Source organism: Lissotriton vulgaris, chromosome 6 (genome assembly GCF_964263255.1).
Source record: "Lissotriton vulgaris chromosome 6, aLisVul1.2, whole genome shotgun sequence".
Classification (NCBI taxonomy): Eukaryota; Metazoa; Chordata; class Amphibia; order Caudata; family Salamandridae; genus Lissotriton; species Lissotriton vulgaris.
The window spans coordinates 991,807,589-991,829,354 of NC_141694.1; the positions used below are offsets into that span (position 1 = coordinate 991,807,589).

General features: G+C 44.4%; 1 protein-coding gene across 15 annotated transcripts in view; it reads right to left on the reverse strand.

The window, feature by feature from the left end:
- The window catches only part of LOC147708315 (protein 4.1-like), a 1,681,744-nt gene that overhangs the window by 476,012 nt on the left and 1,183,966 nt on the right, over positions 1-21,766 (reverse strand). For all 15 annotated transcript variants that reach the window (XM_086927035.1, XM_086927031.1, XM_086927029.1 and 12 more), the window contains one exon: positions 1,712-1,809. In XM_086927035.1, the coding sequence (XP_086783161.1) occupies positions 1,712-1,809 (98 nt within the window). The remainder of the gene's footprint in view (positions 1-1,711; positions 1,810-21,766) is intronic.

A 21,766-nucleotide genomic window follows, 5' to 3' on the forward strand; every position in this document is an offset into this window, starting at 1 on the left:
AAACTGAATATCTCCGGTTATACTGCTTGGATTTTGTCATTCTGTTATCATACTATTTATTACGATGTACTTTATTTTTCTAAATTGGTGTGAAAGTTTTCTTGTGCTCGTTCTCACTTTATTACTGTTTGTGTACTGCATAAATACTTTACACTTTGCCTCTAAGTTAAGCCTGACTGCTTGTATGCAAAGTTACCAGAGGGTTAAGCACAGGTTAATTTGGTGATTTGTGAAGTCCCCTCTGACAAGGATTGTGGTTCCTGCCTGCATGGGTCGTCCACTCCCTTCGACCAATAACACTATTTCTTACAGAAACGGTAATTCAAAAATTGGTCTAAAGACAGTATGGTCGGATCTACAGAGAGTTTCTTCACTAGACTTTTGTCCAGGCCAGTGGAATTTCTGTTAGTTCAATGGATAGTTGCATATGTACATGATTGCCAGATAAATTAGTTCAATGGTTGTTTTAAGAATGTTAAAAATGTACGGGGACAAAGATCAAAAGGTAATACAGATTGATTGGGGAGGAGCAGATGAAAAAAAAAATTCCACAAGTGCACTGAATTCACGGACTGTAGACCCAGATGTGGAGGGAACATCGCCATTAATCAGAGTTTCTAAAAATTACAGAGTGAGGATGTGTGGCTTAACTTTCTTCAATAAACTGCTTGCATTGGCAGATCTGGAAGCTGGACTGTTTCTTTATACCAGGGACATACTTTATCCTCCAGTTTCTGTCTAATTTTTGACACTCGGAATACAGTACAAGTGAACCCGGAGCCGAAAACCATGCACAGTTTTCCAGAGATTCAACTTGCTTTTGGAAACAGAAGTCGGTCAAACCTAGTAGATTTCCATTACGTTCAGTATGCTGGGGTTTTAAAGAGTAGGCTATGACACAGTACTTAATTTGTAGAATAATAAGTTCTGGGGCACAAACGTTTGCTCAGAAGCAGCTGCCAGTGCTGCAGTAGGTCAGGGTGCCGATTAGAAGGCTGCCTAGTCTTGAGACCCATTCATCCATCTTTAACACTTAACCTGACACTCCCTGCTCCTCTATCTCATGCCTGCATGTTCTTTGTCATCTCTGCTTTCTCTCTTTGTCACTGCTTTTCCAGCTTTCTCTTCCTCCTTCTTTACCCCTTTTGTGTTTTTCTCTCTTTTGTTCTTGGTCAAAAGTCTGATGAGGAAAATAAGTGCCGGTGGGCCCCACTTGCAACCACCACCTCAAATTAAGCACTGGCAAGGCAGCAGATGCATTCTCATTAATTGTTTCTGACGCTACACTGCTTCATGAGGAATGTGATTCTTGGTGATGTAATTTACATTCTCTTTGCTGTTTATGGCATGATAAAGAAAGATTTGCATATTGTGAAACCTTTTGTGTTATGATAACATTCTGGTTACAAGGGAGCTATTTAATCCACTACCAGTTTATCTCGAAAACTGTTTATCTTAAGTTCATTGACTGGTATAGTGTTTTAGCAGAGCTGGAAAATGTTAATCTGTCAAGAAAGAAGTAGAAGGAAGCTAGGGCTAGACATAAAAGTAGGACTACACTTACTAAAATGTAAGATCAAATCTTCAATTAGATCCCTGCTTGGAATGATATAATTTTGAGCTGCAGAAGAAGAAATTATTTAAAAGGAAAAAAGAGAATAAAATAAGACAACCAAACTTTCAAAAGAGGGCAATGTTTTTCTGTATTTACCTGAAGAACGTGTGATGTTCCACGCACACCTTCCACAACCTCTTTGCGGCGCGATGGTTTGGGAGTTTAAACCCAATGGTGCTTTCAAACTGATCGTGCTGCATCAAAAGCGACAGTTTATACTGGTGTAAAATACAGGTTTAGAATACACGTGCACACAGAAGAATTTCACTACTTTGCCAAGCATCCACAATACTGGAGAATACAAAAGTACATTTCTAAATACACTCCGATTTTTGCAAGGACTAAGTGTCACTTCAACTACATTTTCAATCAATGAAAGTTTCGAATAGAGGAAAAAGATCATGCAAAATATAAAAAGTCTATCACAATACCACAATTCAATTCTTCAACAGGAATTTACAGAGAAACATCATTGATGTGAACATACTTTATTCAATAGTATAATATAGGTTCTCAAGTACCATACATTCTTTCAAAGGGACACATGAAAGGATTTGCTGTATCTGATTTCTGATAGTCATTATTTTTTATGTTAAGTGTCCGTCAGAAGAAAGGGTGTATAATCAAATAAGTGCCCGTGGTTATGAGACACAAGGTCTTGACATTCTATAGGCTAGATAAAATCTTTAGCAGATAAGGCATTACCAAAGGTAAGTAACTTGCTCATCTGACAGAGCCTTCTAGCCCCAGATTCCTTACATTAGAATAGATACTCAAGCAATACCTTCCCCGAAGTGGGTCTGCGAAACAATTTTACACCAAAACAACTTGAAGGAACAAACAGGCAGAATGCCCGTCCCGAATGACCCGATTGTCCAGGCAGTAATGTTTTGTGAACATGTGCAGAGAGGTCCATGTTGCTGTCTAGCAGAAGTCTAGGGCTGGGACCCCGCAACCTAATGCACCTTGGTTCTGGTAGAATGAGCATGCAGGCCCTCAGGAGCTTGTTCTTGGCCATCACATAGCAGATTTTAATGTAGAGCAGATCCATCGGGAGTTGGTCTGTTTCTGCACAGCCTTTCCCTTTCTTTGATTCAACATACTCCACAAAGGGTTGGTTGTCCGACTGAAATTCTTTTGTGCACTCGAGGTCGAATGACAGCTCTTTTTTTGGGTCCAGGTAGTGAAGTTGCTCCTCTTCCTTGGAAGGATGTAGCAGAGCGTAAAAAGTAGGCAGGGTGATGGATTGGCCTACGTGGAAGGAAGTGACAACTTTCAGCAGAAAGGAAGCTCTAGTGTGAAGAACCAACTTGTCCTGATAGATATTCAGGTACAGAGGCTTGGATAACAATGCCTGAAGCTCACTGACCTTCCTGGCAGAAGTTCTTTCCACCAGGAAAGTGGACTTGATGGCAAGGAGCCTGAGAAGACAATTGTGCAATAGCTTAAAGAAAGTGCACACAAGAAAAGTTAAGATCAGATTAAGGTTCCACTAAGGCACGATAAAGGGCAAAGGTGTAAACGTGTTGCAAACCCTTCAAGAATTTATGTACAACAGGGAAATTGAAGAGGGATGGCTGATCAAGCAATCACAGAATGGCTGAGATGGTAGAATAGTTGCCCTGTAGGGTGCCCAGAGCAGAGCAAGAGAAAGGATAAAGAGAAGGACCTGAGAGAGGGGAGAAGAGGGTAATTGTTTTCTCTGAACACCATGCCACAAAATTTCCCCAAAGGCAAGGGTATACAGTTTTGGTGAAGGGACGTCTGGCTGCCAAGATAACAGTGCATACTTCAGGCAGAAGGTTAGAAGCTGTCAATGGTCACTGCTCAAGCTCCATGCATGAAAGCGGAGTGTTGAAAGATATGGATGGAGTACATTTCCCTGCTGCTGCAACAGAAGAACCCCCCGAAGAGGCAGCCTGATTGGAGGACTTATGGTCATGCTCAACAGCTCAGAATATCAAACTCTTTGAGTCTAGTCCAGAGCCACAAGGATGACTTGGGCCCTGTCATTCCTGATCTTCTTGAGAACTCTGGCCAGGAGTGGTATGAGCGGAAAGGAGTGCAGTAGGCCTGAGCTCCACTCGAGACGAAAAGCATCTCGGAGAGAGAGTCGCCTTGGAAACTCCCGCAAGCAGAACTGCTGACCTTGCATGTTCTGGGTGGTGGCGACGAGTTCTATAATAAACAACAAGAGAGGGAGGAAAGGACAAATGGGGCTATGTCCTCTTCTCCAAGTTAAGCAATTAAACTATGTGGACAGGCCTCCAAAAGAATAGTGTCATTTAGTGTGACACATGGGTTTTATACACAGGAGCACAGACATCCAGTGGATGTTTAATGAGACCCCTCACTCACCAACCTGGTTGGTGGCATTCTTCATCATTGGGGTCCCAACTTGATTGCAGAATGCAACCCAGCTGTGTTTCAATGCCTGATTACAGCGGAGCGGGTATTGTGACGTGAAGTGAGTTTTTATGTGAAGTGTAATTAAATGTTGAAAATGTCTCTAAGAAATGCCCTTGTAAAACAATTTTAATGGAAGGGTCCTAGGACATGGTTAAAAACGTAAGTGGGATATGACTAAGGTAAATGATTGTTCTTCAATATCCCCAAAAGTGTAGGTCAACTAGTTTCAGCCCAATACGATATTTGTGAGGCTTTTGTCAGGACCAAAGGGAAGTGACTAAAAAGTGGAGTAGCCACAAAAGTGCAAGTATCAGCACACATACTAAAGTGTGCTGCGAGTGTGGTGGGTATGTTGAACTTACAGACCTAGCAAGGTAGGTATCTGTAAAACAAAAGCATACAACTTCAAAGACATTTATACATTGAACATGTAGTCTCCTTACTTGCATGCTTGGAGGTAAAACATTGTGCTCACTGGGGCTCCTCGATGTAGTACACTGAAATGTAAGTGAACTAAAAACATCATGCATGGTAACATGTAGTCGCATGCATGATCGTTATTTATACAGGAACCATGGGTGGCCACAATGTGTAAAGTAATCATCTATTCTGTGATTACGTTATAGGAAAACATGCGTGGTCACAATGATGCTCAATACTCAGCCTTGGTGCGGTAAAGGCTGAATGTGAACTTTAAAACAAGGACGCAATACTTTTAAGCGCATATAGTTCTGTGCTTGTACCCATATTATCTGTGGGGCAGGTGTCGCGATCAGTTTAGTGCCTGTAATGTAAAGCCCACAGCAGTTGCCTCCATATTTTAAATGCGGTGAAAGAAAAAAATATTGGCACATAGCGCATTACAACAACATAATCTGTGAGATGACGGAAATTGAGAAAGCTGAGAAAGATAAGAGCCTTACTTTAACTTCAAGTATTGCGGACGTACTGACCCTGCCAAGGGGAAACCTCCTATAGTCACACACTGCAATTGGGAGAAGAGTGAGAGAAGCAGTGAGTGTGCGTCAAAGTGTATGAGGGGCCAGGGGCCCATGGCTCTAAAACGCTAACAGCTTGGTGTCAAGTACACTTACTTCATCAAGGAAAGAATCCCTCTTTTCAAACCTGCAGTGCTCTCGACAGGATCTCGCCGGTCTAATGATCGGTGAGTTTGAGGTATTTAGCTTCCTTATGTGGGCGTGCCAGTGTCGGGTGTCACGTGGTCACAGGAGCTAGTGCGCTAACCATTTGGGGCGTCGTGGCATGGAAGAGGTGACGCTACGTTCAACAAATATCACGTCCTGCGAGGTTTGGAAACGAGGAAGGTGATCTAATTTTATTTTCACAATGCCTTCATAAATTAAATGCGGTCAGATGGTGAGAGAGAAGGTGATGAAAAGGCGAAAGACCTCAGTGTGTAGCCCTTATCAGAGGGGATGGATGATGATACTCTAGTCTAGCCGTCTTGTGGAATACTTTGTGGATAAGAGTGGGTGAGGACACACTAGAGGCGTTGGCTCCCGGACGTATAAGTATGTTGGGCAGGTTTGCCCTCAATACAGAGATGTTTTATGACATATAGAGGGAGTGACAGTAAGGAATCTTATACGTATTTCTCTGTATAGTCATACTGTCCTTGGTGGTGATGGTATGTATTGGAATGCCAAGTAAGCATGTTTCTCTATGGAACTATGTAGGTCATAGAGGATGTAGGTTTTTTGTGGAACACCCTATATTAAGTACTCTGCGTGATTTCTATGTTTGTCGGTGGCATTTTGTTGGTCACAAGTGATGGTTGAATAGTTGAACCAACTTGATATTAAGTGTGCAGTGCCTTGTACCCTAGTGGTGAGATGTGTGACACTGAGTTCCACAGGATATTGTAGTTGAGACCATTGAGGTGGGTAGACAGGCGGTAGACCCAGCGTTGTTTTTTTCCAAGCAAATGGTTTTGCAAGTTGGTCGTATTTTTGTCTATTTGCTCAACTATAACCCAGGTCATGTCGTTGGTAGTGTGACCTACTTCTAAGAAGTGGTCAGTCATCTTGGTGGTATTGCGCTTGCAGCAAATGTTGCTCCTGTGTTTGCAGATTCTGATTTTAATTTTGCGGCTGGTCATTCTGACATAACTGAGTCCATATGGACATGTGATGAGATACACTACATTAGCTGAGTTACAATTTGTGTGTTTGCGAATTTGCCATGTTTTGCCAATTTCTAGGTTCATGTTTTGGTGGGCCTTGTGAGGTGGCACACACTGCAGTTTCCGCATGGAAAATGACCAACCACATTGGGCAAACCCCAGGCATTGAGTACCGTGTTGGTTTGTTGTTTGGGGCGTTTGGAGACCAGGCTATCTTTTAAGAATTGCGCTCGTCTGTAGGAGAATAAAGGTTTTTCCCATTGTAATTTTCCTGTGTTCAGAATTCTCAAATTTTTTTGTATTATTTTTGTTACTTGATTTGAAATAGAGTTATAGGTAGTGACAAAGGTTAATGCGATTGTAGGTGTCAATTTTTGTAAGCTTTCTAATAGGCTGTCCCGGTTCTGATTCCTGGCTCTTTTCTGTGCTTGTTTGATGATCTTTTCTGAATAACCTCGGGTTTTGAGTTTCTCTGTCAGTGAGTTCGACTGGTCTTTGAAGTCCTTGATCTTGCTGCAATTGGGGCATAGTCTTAGGTATTGCCCAGAAGGTAAATTCTCAAGCAGAGGTCTTGGGTGGAAACTCTCAAAAGGTAGAAGTGAGTTTTTTGCTGTTGGTTTGAAATGTTTTAGAAGTGAGTATTCCTCTTTGTGTTTTGATGTCAAGATCCAGGAAGGTGATACTATTGCGACTTACAGTGTGGGTGAACCTGAGATTGGGATCTTGTGTATTAATCCAGGTCAAGTATTCTAGCAGTCACTCGTCAGTGATATCACTTATAAGTATTACATCGTCGATGTATCTCTTATAAAAGGTTATTTCGTTAAAAAATGGGGAGGTAGGGTTCAAACTGTGGGTTCTTTCAAAATTATAGACGTAAAGCCCTGCTACACTGGGAGCAAACGTGCTGCCCATTGAAGTTCCGTAGGTTTGTAAATAGAGGGTGCCTTCAAATTCGAAAAAGTTGTCTTTCAGGGCAATTTCAGCACATTGTAGGACAAAGGCTTTTGGTGTTTTGCAATTCCAGTTGGTGGAATCAAGTGAAGAACGTAGTACTTGTAACATATCATCTTGTGGCAACCTGGTGTACAAGCTTTCTATGTCAAGGCTCACAGGGCTTGATGTTGTTGGATTGAAACTCAGGTTGCTGAGGTGTTGAAGCAGATCTTTTGTGTCCTTTAGGTATGTGGGTGTCACCTGTACTAGTGGTTGCTAATAGAAGTCACAAAAACGGGAAAGTGGCACCAGTAATGAGCCAATACCCGTGACTATGGGGCGGCCAGGTGGTGGTGTTTTGTCTTTGTGAATCTTTAGTATTGTGTAGAAGTATGGGATTTTTTTGCCTCCTGAGGTAAGGAAGAGTGCTTCACTTTTACTAATCTCTCAGTTTGCTTCTGCCTCTTATACTAATGTGTGTATTTTGATTTTAACGTCATCACTAGGGTCATGATCTAACCTTCTGTAGTTCTTGGTGTCTAGGAGTCTTAGGCATTCGGCTTGATAGGCTTCAGTATCTTGTAGCACTATACCCCCACCCTTGTCCGCTGGTTTTATGACAGTTTGATTGTTTACTTTGAGACTAGAGATGGCTGCAAATTGGTTAGTACTGGTGTTTTTGAATTTGGCTTCTTCTTTATTGTTTTCAGTTTCCCTGTAAATTGCTTGCTCAAAAGCAATGAGTTCCACTGGTATTGTATGTGGTGGAGGGTGAAAGGTGATTTTATTTTGAGGTTGGTATCTCCTTTATGTTCCTCAGATTCCTGCGACAGTGGTTGATTTTCCAAAAAGGCTTTTAACTTGAGTTTGCAAAAAAATTCAGATAATTCGCAGTGCAATTTCAAATTGTCTAGTTTTGCAGTAGGGGCAAAGCCAAGTCATTTATTTAGTACTGATTCTTCTGCATCTGTCAAGGTATGAGATTAGAGGTTAGTGACTAAAACCTGTTTGTACTGGGTCCCGCTTGCTGCTCCCTGGACTTGCTGCGGGTGTTCGCTTCTGGGTTTGTGTCCTCTTCCAAGTGGACATAATTGTGTAGTCGTCTCCTTCTTCATACTCTTCGGTCTGTTCCTAAAAAAAGGAAACCTTTGGTTGAGATTCATGAAATGCATTGGTGGCTGGGCAAATGGAGGGTTCCAGCCATACATCATCTGTGGGGCCAGTGGAGGTTATGGACCAGGGTAGTTTATTTTTCCCCCTTGAGATGTATGTGGCCATGGTTGGTGCCAGTTGGTGTTGTGACCTCTGTCTCTGTTTGTTGCGGTAACTTCCGTTACTTGACCTGCTGCTTATAGAAGAGTCATCGTCAGAAGATGCAGATTGTGTATTGCGTGTACTTGACACCAAGATCGCGGGTATTCCACAGTGGATATATCCGATATTGACAGTAACATAAGGTCGGGTCAAGGGGAATTGTCATCTCATCCCATGGCCAACGGTGGTACAAACCAGCACAACCATTTCGATATAGGGTTACCTCCTACCAGACCCCAATCTCTGATTCTGACCTCATGGAATGTGGCTGGGTTGGGCAACAAACTAGACTGTCAGGAATGGGCTTCCTTTATTAATTCAAAAAGCATCTGCCTCTTCCAAGAGACCTGGGCGCGAGAGGAGCTCACATTTCACGGGTTTGCAGTATTCTCTAAACCAGCCAAATGGGGGGGAAGACCATCAGGCGGGCTGGCAATTTGGGTAGCATCCCATCTGGGCTGCCAGGCTAGCTGTCTAACTGTAGACTCAGACGATATACTAGCTGTTCTCCTGGAATGGCCAAACTCCTCCAAACTGGTGGTAATAAACGTGTATTCAAGACCCGTAGCCATGTCACGCGAATCAAATACCATTGAGGAACTTTCCGCTTTTTTAAGTGGCATTCCAGGGGAACTCCACTACGTGGTTGGGGGGACCTAAACTCGCACTATGAGCCACTACCAGGCCTTCATGATGGACCCTCTCTTGAAGAGGATTCACGGTGGTTGATACCTGCCACGGTGGCACCTCCACCAAGAGCCTGGACTCCCCTAGCTCTCCAGATAACCACCCTTACTCTAAATCAAGGCCTAAGGGCCTGCAATGGGCGCATTAAATCAGATATGCCAAGCAAATGCACTTTTAACAAAGCTGGAAGCAAATTCAGATTAGACTATATCCCCGTCCAATTGTCATCGTGGTCACAACTCATCGACTTCAAGGTCATTAACAGACGGGATAGTGACCACAATGTCCTGGAGCTCGAATATGCCCATCGAGGATACGGGTCGGGGCAAACAAAGTTCAAAGCCAGGCCTACTCCTGGAAAACCATCGAAGGAGAGTAAGGTGGGCGAAACTGGCCACTAGACAAGTTAGCTAAACTCTACGCCAGAATTACCCCGCTGTTGGAGAGGGCTTTTGTTATTGGTGAGGAACTGGGTGATGGGGAAAATAGAGATCTGTTAGGGCAGACCCATGTAGATCTAATAAACGCCATGGAGTTAGATCTCTTCGTAAAGGGGGGGGGGGGCGGGGTGGGGGGGTAAAACTAGTGGAACTAACAAGAGGACCTGGTATAATGCCACATACAGGGACTCCAAACGCGATCTGCTATTTGCAATAAAGGCGTGCAGAAGTAGGGAAGAGATCCAATCCAGGAGAAGGGCACATAAGAAACTGTTGGCAAATGCCAAGGCTGAATGGGACCAACAATATTGGGAGGACCTTTCCAGTGCACTTGTTACCAGAGATTCCAGCAAATTCTGGCGGATAGTCACTAACGGAACGGAGGATTTCTCCTCGGCAATTGAGCCCAACATTGCCCCGAGTACATGGCAAAACCACTTCCAGTCATTGTACGCAACAGAGAACGAGGTTCCGAGCGCATCCCAAAACACGATAGTGATTGACCCTGATGGTGAACTCTTTACGGAAAAAGAAGTTCGGGCTGCCATAGCGGGGTTGTCAACAGGCAAAGCTCCGGGGCTCGATGGGGTACCGGGTGACCTATTCAAGCAGGAACCAGGGGTTTGGGCCCCCTATCTCCTGCTGATATTTAACGCGGTCCTCAAGGGGATGGAGGTCCCGGATACTTGGCTGGGCGCAGAGGTTGTTCCTATATTCAAAAAGGGATCCCCTCTGCTCCCAGCCAACTATCGTCCAATTAGCCTTATCAACGTATCCCAAAAACTTTTCGGTAGGCTGATTCTGGACCGGTTGCAGAACTGGCTGGAGGAGACAGATACCCTGACCCCTTACCAGGCAGGATTCAGGAGGGGGGTGTCCACAATTGATCAAATCTTTAGGCTGAACCTCATATTTTGGAGGACAGCACTGATCGAGGGCGGCACTCCGTACACAGTTTTCGTGGACTTACGTGCCGCCTTCGATTTAGTGCCAAGAACAAAATTGTGGCAGGTCATGGAGGAGATGAGTGGCAGCAGGGTGCCCGCAATCATGTTTGCGGACGACACCCTGCTGCTGTCCAAATCCCCGATGGGCATACAGCGGGTGTTGGATGGTTTTCTGGAGTTCTGTACAGAAAGGGGACTTGAAATCAATCCCCAGAAAACGAAATTTATGATTCTTAACCCCATGCCCCTAAACCGTCCAAACCCCCTGCTGGGTACAGTACGCTTGGAAAGGGTCCACACAATTGAGTATCTGGGGATAACCCTAAATGATAATTTAACGTGGTTGGCACATCAGTCAAAAGTAAACATCAAATTGGCACAGATGGCGGGTGGTATCACGAGAATAGCGAGCAAGTCATCATATCGCCCACTCACCCCAGTAATACAAATTTACAAGGCCCAGGCTAGGGGGGGAGCTACATACGGGGGAGAGTTGTGGGGCCATATCCCATCGCCAAAACTGCTGACCACAGAGAACAAATTCCTTAGGCAGCTTACAGCTCTTCCATTGAGTACCCCACTCCTGCCTCTAAGGTTGGACATGGGCCTTAGGCCCATAACGGAGGAACTAGGGCTCAAACTTCTAACCTTCTGGCGCCGCCTCAGGAGCAGTCCGGACCTCTCAACCTATAGAGCTGAGTTGCAGGAATTCTTATCATTGCCCAACGCCACTAAGACACCATGGTTAAATTATATTAAGAGAACCTCCGAGACAATTGGTCTACCAGATTTATGGTCAGATCCGATAAATACAAGCAACAGGACGCAGAGAAAGGCGTTATCCGGAGCGTACTATGACAAAACGCTCCTCCGAGCTCTGGATAGCACTCGTGAAGGATCCCTGACCCATCAATTCATAAAAACCAAAGACTCATATAAACTTGGAAGTGTCCTAGACGACATGACTCCGTTGCTAACTAGGAAATTATAGTCTTCCCGGCCTTCTACAGAGATCTGCCCTGCATGTGCCTATACAAAGGAGGATGATGTACATGTGGTCTTTTTCTGCCAGGCCTCTCAGAAAAGCAGGAAATACTGGCTGGTCCCTCTGCTTAAAAATATGGGATTTAGAACATTTCTACCCGCATATAGAGTTTTAAAGACTGATCTATCCCCACCCACTGTATTTGCCCTATCAAAAGTTTTAACTGCAATGTGGTATGCCCGAACCCGTTTGATTAAGAGAGCTGGGGACTCTTGACAGACCTGAATCCCTGATATACTGGTACCCATTCTGATCTTCAAATGTTTTAACTTCTGAATTCATTTTATACTAATGATAAAGACATCTTCTGCATTTTTTTAATCAATGTGACAATTTTGTACATCTTTTATGATCACGTGATCGAAATTAAGATTTTTGAAATGAAATGAACTTGACACCAAGCTGTTAGCGTTTTAGAACCACGGGCCCCTGGCCCCTCAGACACTTTTGACGCACACTCACTGCTTCTCTCACCCTTCTCCCAATCGCCATGTGTGACAATAGGAGGTTTCCCCTTGGCAGGGTCAGTATGTACGCAATATGTAGATTTAGAGTAAGGCTCTTATCTTTCTCAGTTTTCTCAATATCCGTCATCTCACAGATTATGTTGTTGTAATGCGCTATGTGCCAATTTTTCTTCTTTCACCGTATTTAAAATATGGATGCAACTGCTGTGGGCTTTACATTACATGCGCTAAATTGATCGCGACACCTGCCCCACAGATAATATGGATACAAGCACAGCACTGTATGCGCTTAAAAGTATTGCGTCCTTTTTAAAAGTTCACATTCAGCCTTTACCGCAACAAGGCTGAGTATTGAGAATCATTGTGACCATGCATGGTTTCCTATAACGTAATCACAGAATATATGATTACTTTACACATTGTGGCCATGCAGGGTTCCTGCTTAAATAACTATCATGCATGCAAATACCAGTCACCATGCATGATGTTTTTAGTTCACTTACATTTCAGTGTACTACATCGAGGAGCTCCAGTGAGCACAACATTGTACCTCCAAGCATGCAATTAAGGAGTCTGTCCACGTTAACAGCGAAGAGATCTAACCAAGGCTCTCCCCATGGCAGAAAGAGATCTTACACCACCTCCAGATGGAAATGACATTTGTGATCCACTGGGCATCTTTGGCTGATTTTGCCTGCCCTGGCATTCAGAGAGCCCGCCAGGTGTTGAACCACCAGGGATATGCCCTGAAGTTCCAAGCCATGTCCAGAGACCCAATGCCTCTTGACAGAGGGTCCACAACCCCACCTCGTCTTGTTTGTTGAAGTACCACATGGCAGTCGTTTTGGTTGTGAACACCTGCACTAGCATTCCCTTGATGGAGGGCAGAAAAGCTTTTAAGGCTAGCCGGATTGCCTGGATCTCCAGTAGCTAGATGTGGAGTCCAGATTCCGCCAAAGACCAGAGGGCTCTGATCTCCACCTATACCTGCTGGCCACCGCATCCCAGTTGTGAGGTATATGTCACCACTGTCAGACCTGGTTGGGGATCTTCCATAGTTTCCTCTGAGATCTGGACCATGTTGGAGAGATTGTTCTGATGTTGCGCCCACTGGAACTTCAGGTCCAACTGCAAGGTGCCAGCAGGCATGTGTCACACGCATGATGCAGAAGGCCATGAGGCCCAGCAGTCTCAGAGTCAGGCTCACTGAAATCCAGGATAGAGACCGAAACTTAAGTATCAGGGCTGCATATCCTGGACTCGCCGTTCGGGAGGATAGGCCCAAAACTGTAATGTGTCCAGAACAGAGCCAATGAATGGGACCATGTGAGAAGTAGTCAAGTGTGAATATGGCATGCTGATAGTGAACCCCAGCGAGCGCAGAAGTTTCACCATAGTCTGGAGGTGGGAGACGAAAGTATGGGGCGAGCTCCCCTTCAACAGCCAGTCGTCGATATAGGGGAAGACTTGCACTCCTGATCTCCACAGATGAGCTGCAAATACAGCCATCACCTTGTTGAACCCAGAGAGGCGCTGGTAAAGTCAAAAGGAAGTTCAGCGAACTGAAAGTGCTTGTGGCCCACAATGAACCACGTTGGTTGACTTTGACAGATGGGGCGAGGTCGAAGGCTTCTTTGACTTCCTACTCTTCTTGTGCTTGAAGGACTTACTCAAAGACAACTTGGAGTGCAGAGTGATCATGATCACCACAGTACAGCACGTTAGTCGACCCCTCAAGGCTTTGGGGATTATGGTGCATTGCCTGACGCAGGTTGTAGCGTCATGGTCGCGCTCGAGGCACCAGAAGCAAACAAGGTGCAGGCCCATCACCGACATCTGCATTTGACAGACGCCATGCTCGAAGCCGGCCTTCCTAAATGACATACTGCCACAAGAGAAAAAAAATCTTAAAAGACTTCGACAAAAAGTCGGAAAAGGTCAGTGAAAAGGTCGGTCAAAAAATTACTGGGGGTAGCTCTCTCTGCATCTGCACTGACTGGGGCAGAAAGAAAACAACTTAAGTCAGAGCGCTGGGGTGGTGCCTATATCGGAACCACACACGTTCCTTCTGCGCTAACAATGCTGATGACGCCAGCCGGAGTACCGGCATGCAGGAGTACTGCTCACGAAAAATTTCCAGGTCCAGTCTGACGCCTGGGGATAATTCTAAGGTAGGGAATCTGCAGCTAGAAGCCTCTAACAGATATGCTGTGACAAGTGTGGCCGTACGGGGAAGGCCTGTTGCAAATTTTGGCTGATCACCTTTCTGTTACTTATTGCCATATTTGAGAATTAAACTGGTACCAATGAGTAGCAACCTATGCCCAGGCAGTGTTAACTGGTGCAAATATGATTTAAAAAAATGAAATACTTTCAAAGTGTGCTGCATTCCACAACATATTTTGCCTTTTCTTACTGCATAATTTAGTCAATCCTGTCGCATAATTTGGCCCTCCCCTTTCGCATAATTCCAGTGGGCCTGATTATGGGTAAGATAGAAAGGAATGCAGTTCTGACACACTAAAAAGAAGGATTTATTAAATCCTCATTTTTAGGTCTGTGCTAGAGACAGCTTCAACTCTCTCCAAATCTCTTGTAATTATACATTCAATAATAATATACATATGATACATAAATGGGCTTTGGACCATCCTCCTTCAGCCACTGTCTGTTGGACTGTCATTCACATCCTGGATTAGTCCACAGGAAGCATTAACAGAGTTGGTCAGCAACTGCTTAGTTTGTTTGTTATAGGAGTATGTCCGGGCTCCAGGAAGGAAAAGGGATTTAAAAAGAGGAGACAACATTTGTTATTGGGTGGCTACCCCTATATATTGTGAGTTTAGGTATATAATGCCAGTCTTAAGAAGATATCTACTCACATCATCAAGTGTGCCATATCAACTCTGGAACGTACTTCTGCTCCGTTCTCCTTCTGACTCCTCTAGTGACCCTGATGCTGGGTTCTGTATAAATAGACTGGTAGGACGAGCCAAGATTATTTGGCCTGCGCAAGCGCTCTTAGATATTATATCGTCTGCATGGTCATGGGAAATTGAGTCTTTATTTTCAGGGCAGTGCTGCAAAAAGGGGTCACCAAGCTGGGCTGAGATCCATACAGGGAAACAATAATCCCCGTATTCTGTTTATAATTAACAACGATGCCTCAATAATTAATAATAATAAACAAATGCCCTGTATGAAAGCACATTAATTTTTGCAGGGGGAAAAGATTCCTAAAGCTAAAGAGAGACCACAAGATTTGCCTGATTTGGAGGGGTGCGTGGTGGGAAGGGGGGTGACTGGCAAATGGATAAATAAAAGATCTATCACCACAATATCACAAAGATACCTGATCAAACAAGTTTCAGGGCCAAGGAACAACAAGCGAATGAAGGGAGGTAGAGGGAAGGCTACAGCAAACTAAAGCTACATAGTTGGATTTACGGGGCGGGCAGGGGTATGGTGTGAAGACTCTTCCAGGGGGCAGGAAGGATCAATTTTGCATCCCCCGGCTGGAAGGGTAGGGTGAAGGATATGCAGGGGTAAGTTAACTGTTAACAGAAAGTTTGGTATATAGTTCAACAGAAAGTCCACACAAGCAGATGCAGAATATCAAGTTTGGACCACACATCATGAAATAGAGCAGCTGGGCATCCAATCTTGCCACAACACACACTTGCCACCACACACACATACGTGGGCAATCATGTTAGACAAAATAAAGATAAAGGGGACACATACAGTCCCTGACATTAACTGTAAATGATCCTGAAGACAGGATTAAATGTGGGATGGCTGGACAATATCTGCTGCAACAACCCAGAGACACATATGGTGAGTATCTGTGTAGTCACTAGTCCAAAGGGAAACACAAACTGATCGCATCAGCAGGATCAACAAGAGGCATAATAAGAGTGGTAGTATGGAAAACCCAGAGAGCCTACCCTTCAGGTTACTGGAAAAAAGGGAAGACCCAAATGGGAGTCACACAGGCAGGCATGACAGTGACTTGAGGATGTCAAACATTCACATTTGTAAGAGTGCTTGCCCCGCCAACACTCCAGCACAAGGTGTTCAATGAAGTGGAACAGGTACACCTGGACAAACTGGACTCAATGCACATTATACCAGGAGATTTTAACAAAGGAATGGAAAGTTCAGGTATAATGGAGATGGAAGGGAGACACGTTCAAGAATTTTGCTAAGTGTAGATATGGATTGACATGCAGACAAAGATAAAACCTCACGACTCACAGCACTCCCAATAATCAGGGGCACAAAACAAGTATTCCAGGATCAACTACATGTTCATCACAGGTGTGAAACTACCTCGCGCAGTACATGCCGACTGGATGTATGACATTATGCGTGGCTGGAATTACATGGTGAACCTTTATCCAACATTTTTGCCTGAAAGTGCATTGTTTTGATATGTTCTTTACACAGTAGTAGTTGCCACTGTATAGTTACAGTCAGGACCTAGTTACAACAGTAAAAGGATTTTTTATTTTGCTAATAACTTTGGTGCTGTTTGACGAATCTTTCCTAAACGTTCCATAAAATGTCATCCACGTCAGCCCCATCCTGGAAAGTTTCCGGCTGATCCGTCAAGCAGGGGGCGAGAAAAAGGGAGTGGTTTTATAAAACAATTTTCCCATGCAAATTCCTTGTGGATTTTTTAACCGACACGGCTGATGGAATTTCACCAAATTTCACAGAAAGCTAGATCTTTACCAAGAAAGCATACTTTTTGTGATTTTGGTGTAAATCCACTTAAGTAGGTTTGAGAATTTAAGTTTAAAAATGTATAGATATTTGGACAGGTTCGCTGGGCTCCTGCAGGAATAACATGGGCACGCAACTTTAAAAAAAAGAGTGATATGATTGGTAAAAGGAGCTCCCACCCCTCCCCCACCCCCTCATCAGCCGCTTCGCTATTGTGGGAGCGAGAAGGTCCAGTGGAAACTGGTGCCTTGATTGTTGGACACAACATGAAGAGAAATGTTGCGGGTGCCATCACAGGACACAAAGACTCGGTTCCCATGTTCTGCAAATAAAAAAACATAAAGGCGGCAGGATAGGAGTACCCTGACCCAATGGACCTTGTGTTGGAGCCAATATAAAAAAACATGTTTGTTGCCGCAATCCAAAAGGACTACTTTTGCAAGGGTACTGCAGGATCGAATAACAATTAAAAATAAAATTGGGAGGGTTTCCCCTCGGGCAAGCCAACCACACACTCAGCACAGCCTTTGACAGTATGCTGGGGGTTGGAGAGAGAAATTCACTGAAAAAAACAATGGTGAAAGTGTTGTTACAGTTAGGTATGGGGATAATATCTTAAGCTATTCCCACACCTAAACAGTCAAATCAATGTTACCCTGCTTTCCCCCTACCCAGCACATAACACAAAAAAATTACCCTTACCTCTACCCGCAACAAGTAATTTTTTTAAAATAACCTAAAAAGAATGTTCCTTTTTTTAAACTTACTGACCTGCACGGTAAAGGCCCTGCTTGGCATTAGGCCTGCTTGGTAATGGTTGTGTGGTAAAGGCTGTTTCCCCATGTAGACTACAAGGTCAGAAGGATATTACACCATTCAGTCACACTATAACTTGCAAAAGGAGTCATATCGAGGGAAGGGACTCTGGAGATTGAGCGAATGAGACCTTCAGGTTGGGAAAATAGTGGGGTCATTCAGAGAGAATATTAAACATTTCATTGCAGAAAATTCGGGAAAAGTAGAGTGGAAACTCTTTGGGAGAGATGTAAATCCATCATCAGGTAACAGGCAATAACACAAGTACACAAGCCCAATTCTGAGAGACAGTGAATAATATGGAGGATGAAATGCTTGAGAACTAAAGCTAAGTTCTAAGTCAGCAGAACTCCATAACCCAAAGGCAGCTGGACTGCATGAGGGTAGAATACAAAGCCTTAGTGAACTGGAAGGCAAAAAAAAGCTTTGTCTGCATACAAAGAAAGTAACAAAGTCGGCAAGCTGTTGGCCAGCCTCATTAGAAGGCAGGACAGGGTGAGGTGGTTGGAGAACGTGAAAACTGAAGACTGGGAGAAAGTAAGGAAGAATGATGGCATCGCCCAGACCTTTGCAAGGTAAAACAAGTATATGTAGAGTGACAAGAAAAAGGAGGCTGATCCTGTAGTACAAGATGCAATGCAGTAGGTCATGACCCCAACACTAGCAGGTCATATGGCTGCAGATCAAGACCGTCATAGCATCACAGGCATATTGGAGACGGTGGTAAAACAGCTGTTGGCAGGCAGGTCCCAGGGGCCCCAATGGCATTCAGGGTAAACTAGTAGAGAAATTCACCTCACTGCTGGGGACATTGTTTCTAGACATGTTTGATGAAGTTAGGTAAACTGGGCAACTTCCTAACAAGCTCAAAATGTAACAATATTTGAGATTTGGAAGGAGGGGAATCCAGGGAACGGGTGTTCCTTGACCGACCAATATCTAGTAAATAGTTTTAACTGAGGAATACTGCACCTGATACACACAGATCAAAAAAGGATTTTCCTGAATAAATCTACCACACTAAACCTGAAAATGGTGCAGAGATGGACAGAAAAATAGGGAGAGGAAGATGATGCCAAAGCCATCCTGTATTATTATTAATTGGTTCTTGATAGAGCGCAAGGCTACCCTTAGGCATCCCAGCACTGGTTACAAACACAAGCCTTGATCGGTCTTACTGCAATTTCTGGAACAGCCACGTTTTTAGTTGTTTCCTGAATGTAAAGTGGTGGGTTGTAGATCTAAGCTGTAGAGGGAGTGAGTTCCATAGAATGGATGCATTGTACGAGAACATACGTCCACCTGAGCGTACTCTCAGGATTTTTGGTACCTTAGCTTGGAGCAGGTTGGCCAATTTCAGGTTGCGCAGGGGTCGGTGAAAGGACCAAGGGGAGCAGTTAATTTTGGGGCCTGTGCCCCAGAGGGTCTTATGCGCAATGCAGAGTCATTTAAACATTATGCTTTCTGCGATGGGCAGCCAGTGCAATGCCTTCAATGCTGGTTTAACCGAGTGTTTTCTGGGGGTGTTATGTGGTAGTCTGGCCGCACAGTTCTGCACTACTTTAAGTTTTCTTGTTGTGGCGTTCGGAGTGCCCTGGTATAGTGAATTACAATAGTCCAGATGGGGGAGTATCAGTGCTTGTACCATAGTCCTGCGTGCTGTTTCTGGGAGTAATGGTAACATTTTCCTTAGTTGCCTTAGGATTCCGAAGCATGTGGCCGCTCCTTGTACTTCTTGGTGGTCAAGTTTGAGTGACCTGTGCAGCCAGATTCCTAGGCTTTTGATCCTGTCTTTGGGTATTGGGGCTGGGCCCAGGCAGTTCAGCCAGTTTATGTCGGAGGGGCTGCTTGCTGTTTTGCCAAGGATTATTAGTTCAGTCTTATCCCCATTAAGCTTGAGGTATGGTTTATCCATCCAGGTGGCCACCTTTCTAGACATGTTTCAAGGTCGGCTGCGCTCCTCTGAAGGTGGTTGAGGGCTACCACCAGTTGGGTATCGTCAGCGTATGTCACTATCCGGGCCCTGTACGAGAGGACTAGCTCGGCTAGGAGTCTCAGGTGCACATTAAAAAGAGTGGAGCTCAGCGAAGAACCCTGTGGGACCCCACAGGTGAGTGGGATCTTTCTTGAGGTGTGACTGCCTTCAAATACTTGGAATGTTCTGTCTGTTAAGAAGGACTTAGCGAGGAGAAAACCTTGCCTGCCACTCCCACCTCTTTGAGTCTATCTAGTAGAATGCCATGATTTACAGTGTCAAATGCAGCACTTAAATCAAGCAGGATGATTGCCACTGTGCCTCCCAGATCAAGGACTTGCCTAGATTCTTCCAATACTGTTAGAAGTGCTGTTTCTGTGCCATGGTAGGGGCGGAAGCCTGTCTGGGAGATGTGTAGAATCTCATGGGATTCAAGGTAGTTATTGAGGGTCTATTTACGTGTTTTTCTAAAAAAAATTCTGACCATGGGGAGTAGGGATACCGACGGTAGTTGCTCCAGGTTTCTGGATTGAGGTTGGGCTTTTTAGGAGTGCTTTAACCATGGCGTGTTTCCAACTCAGTGGTACTATCACAGTAAAAAAAAGTAAATTGATACTTGTATAGCGCACTACTGACCTGCAAGGGTCTCAAGGCGCTTGTACGAATACCGCTGTGGAACCCATCCTGGCTTTCCCTGTGAGGCGTCCACTCCTGGGCACCCCCAAGGTGGAGGCCAGGCATCCTTAGCGTTGTGGGGGCCATTGTGGAGATTAAGCAAGCTATTGCCCAGAGTTGCAGAGTGGGACTCCATGATTGGAATAGGCACCGAGGGGAGAATTATCAGGTCCGTGGAATTTTGAGCCCAAGACCCGCCGAGGCGGGGAATTGAACCCAAGTCCCGGGCTAGACCTCTGCATCAGGGTCTGCCGCTCTAATCATTGAGCCACACTTCTCCACCATTGAGCCACACTTCTCCACAGTAGTTAAGGACAAGTTGAGGATTTCCAGTAGTACAGGTAGTATAGCCTCCTTAACCTTATACAGCAGGTGCGCTGGTGCTGGATCACAGGGGGATCCCGATTTGATTTCCGTGAAAAGTTTGGAGAGGGTAATCATATCCAGAAATGGGAGGTCGCCCAGATAATTCGAACCCTCCATAATACTTTCCTCTTTGGTACTAAAGCTTTCTGACTGCTGAGGTGGTGGGAATGCATTATATATGTCAAAGATTTTGTTGTTAAAAATTTGTGCCAATTCCTTACATTACATTTCTGAGGGGCTAATTCTGCAGACCTATCTGGTTGGGGACAAAGTGATAGATTTTTTGCTATTCTGGCAATTTCCCTAGGGGCGTTGGCTGCCAAATACATTTTTTCCTCATAGTATTGAGCCTGAGATCTCTTGGTTTCTGTCTGATACATTTTTATCGCTTCTCTATAATTTTGTTTTTTCTCTGGGCAGTAATCCCTCCTCCATGCCCTCTCTAGTCTTTTACATTTTTGCTTAACTTCTCGCATTTTAGGTGTATATCATGGTAGTCTTTTTTTAGTGGGTCTCTTTGAACTCATTTGCATGGAATAGTGAAGTCGAGGGATGTTACGATCCATTCATTGAAATTGTCATGGGCTGTATTGGGATCGGGATTGCATATGGGGTTGGTGGTTGCTAATGTATTAGCCCAGATTTCGGGGTCTAATTTTGCCCACGGCTGGTCCCAGCTCCTTGTAAGCTGGTCGTTGGTGGAAGTCCTTGATAAAATTTAAGATGATTGGTATTATAAAATGGTTTGACCAAGAGACTGGGGAAGGATTGTTTATAGAAATATCTATATTTGAAAATACTGGGTCTAGTATGTGGCCTTTGTAATGGGTTGGGCTGGTGACTTTCTGGTTAAATTGTAAGGCCTCCATATTTTGTATAAGGCTGAGTGCATCGTCTTTATCGGGATCCTCCAGATGCAGAGTTAGGTCTCCTAAAATAGTAAAGTTAGCGTTTAAGTTTGCCCTCATTGCCGCAGTGTCTATAAGGGATTCGATAAACGTTCCACATGGGCCTGGGGGTCTGTAAATTAGGATTCCTCATAGTGAACATGTGGGGGTGAAGGTGAGTGCAAAGCCCATACTATCACAGTCCTGTATGATATCAGGTTCAAAGTGTCCTTTTACGTGGTCTTCAAGGATAATAGCAGCCCTCCTCCCTTCTGAAATACCCTGTCTTTCCTCAGTATATTGTATCCTGGGGGAA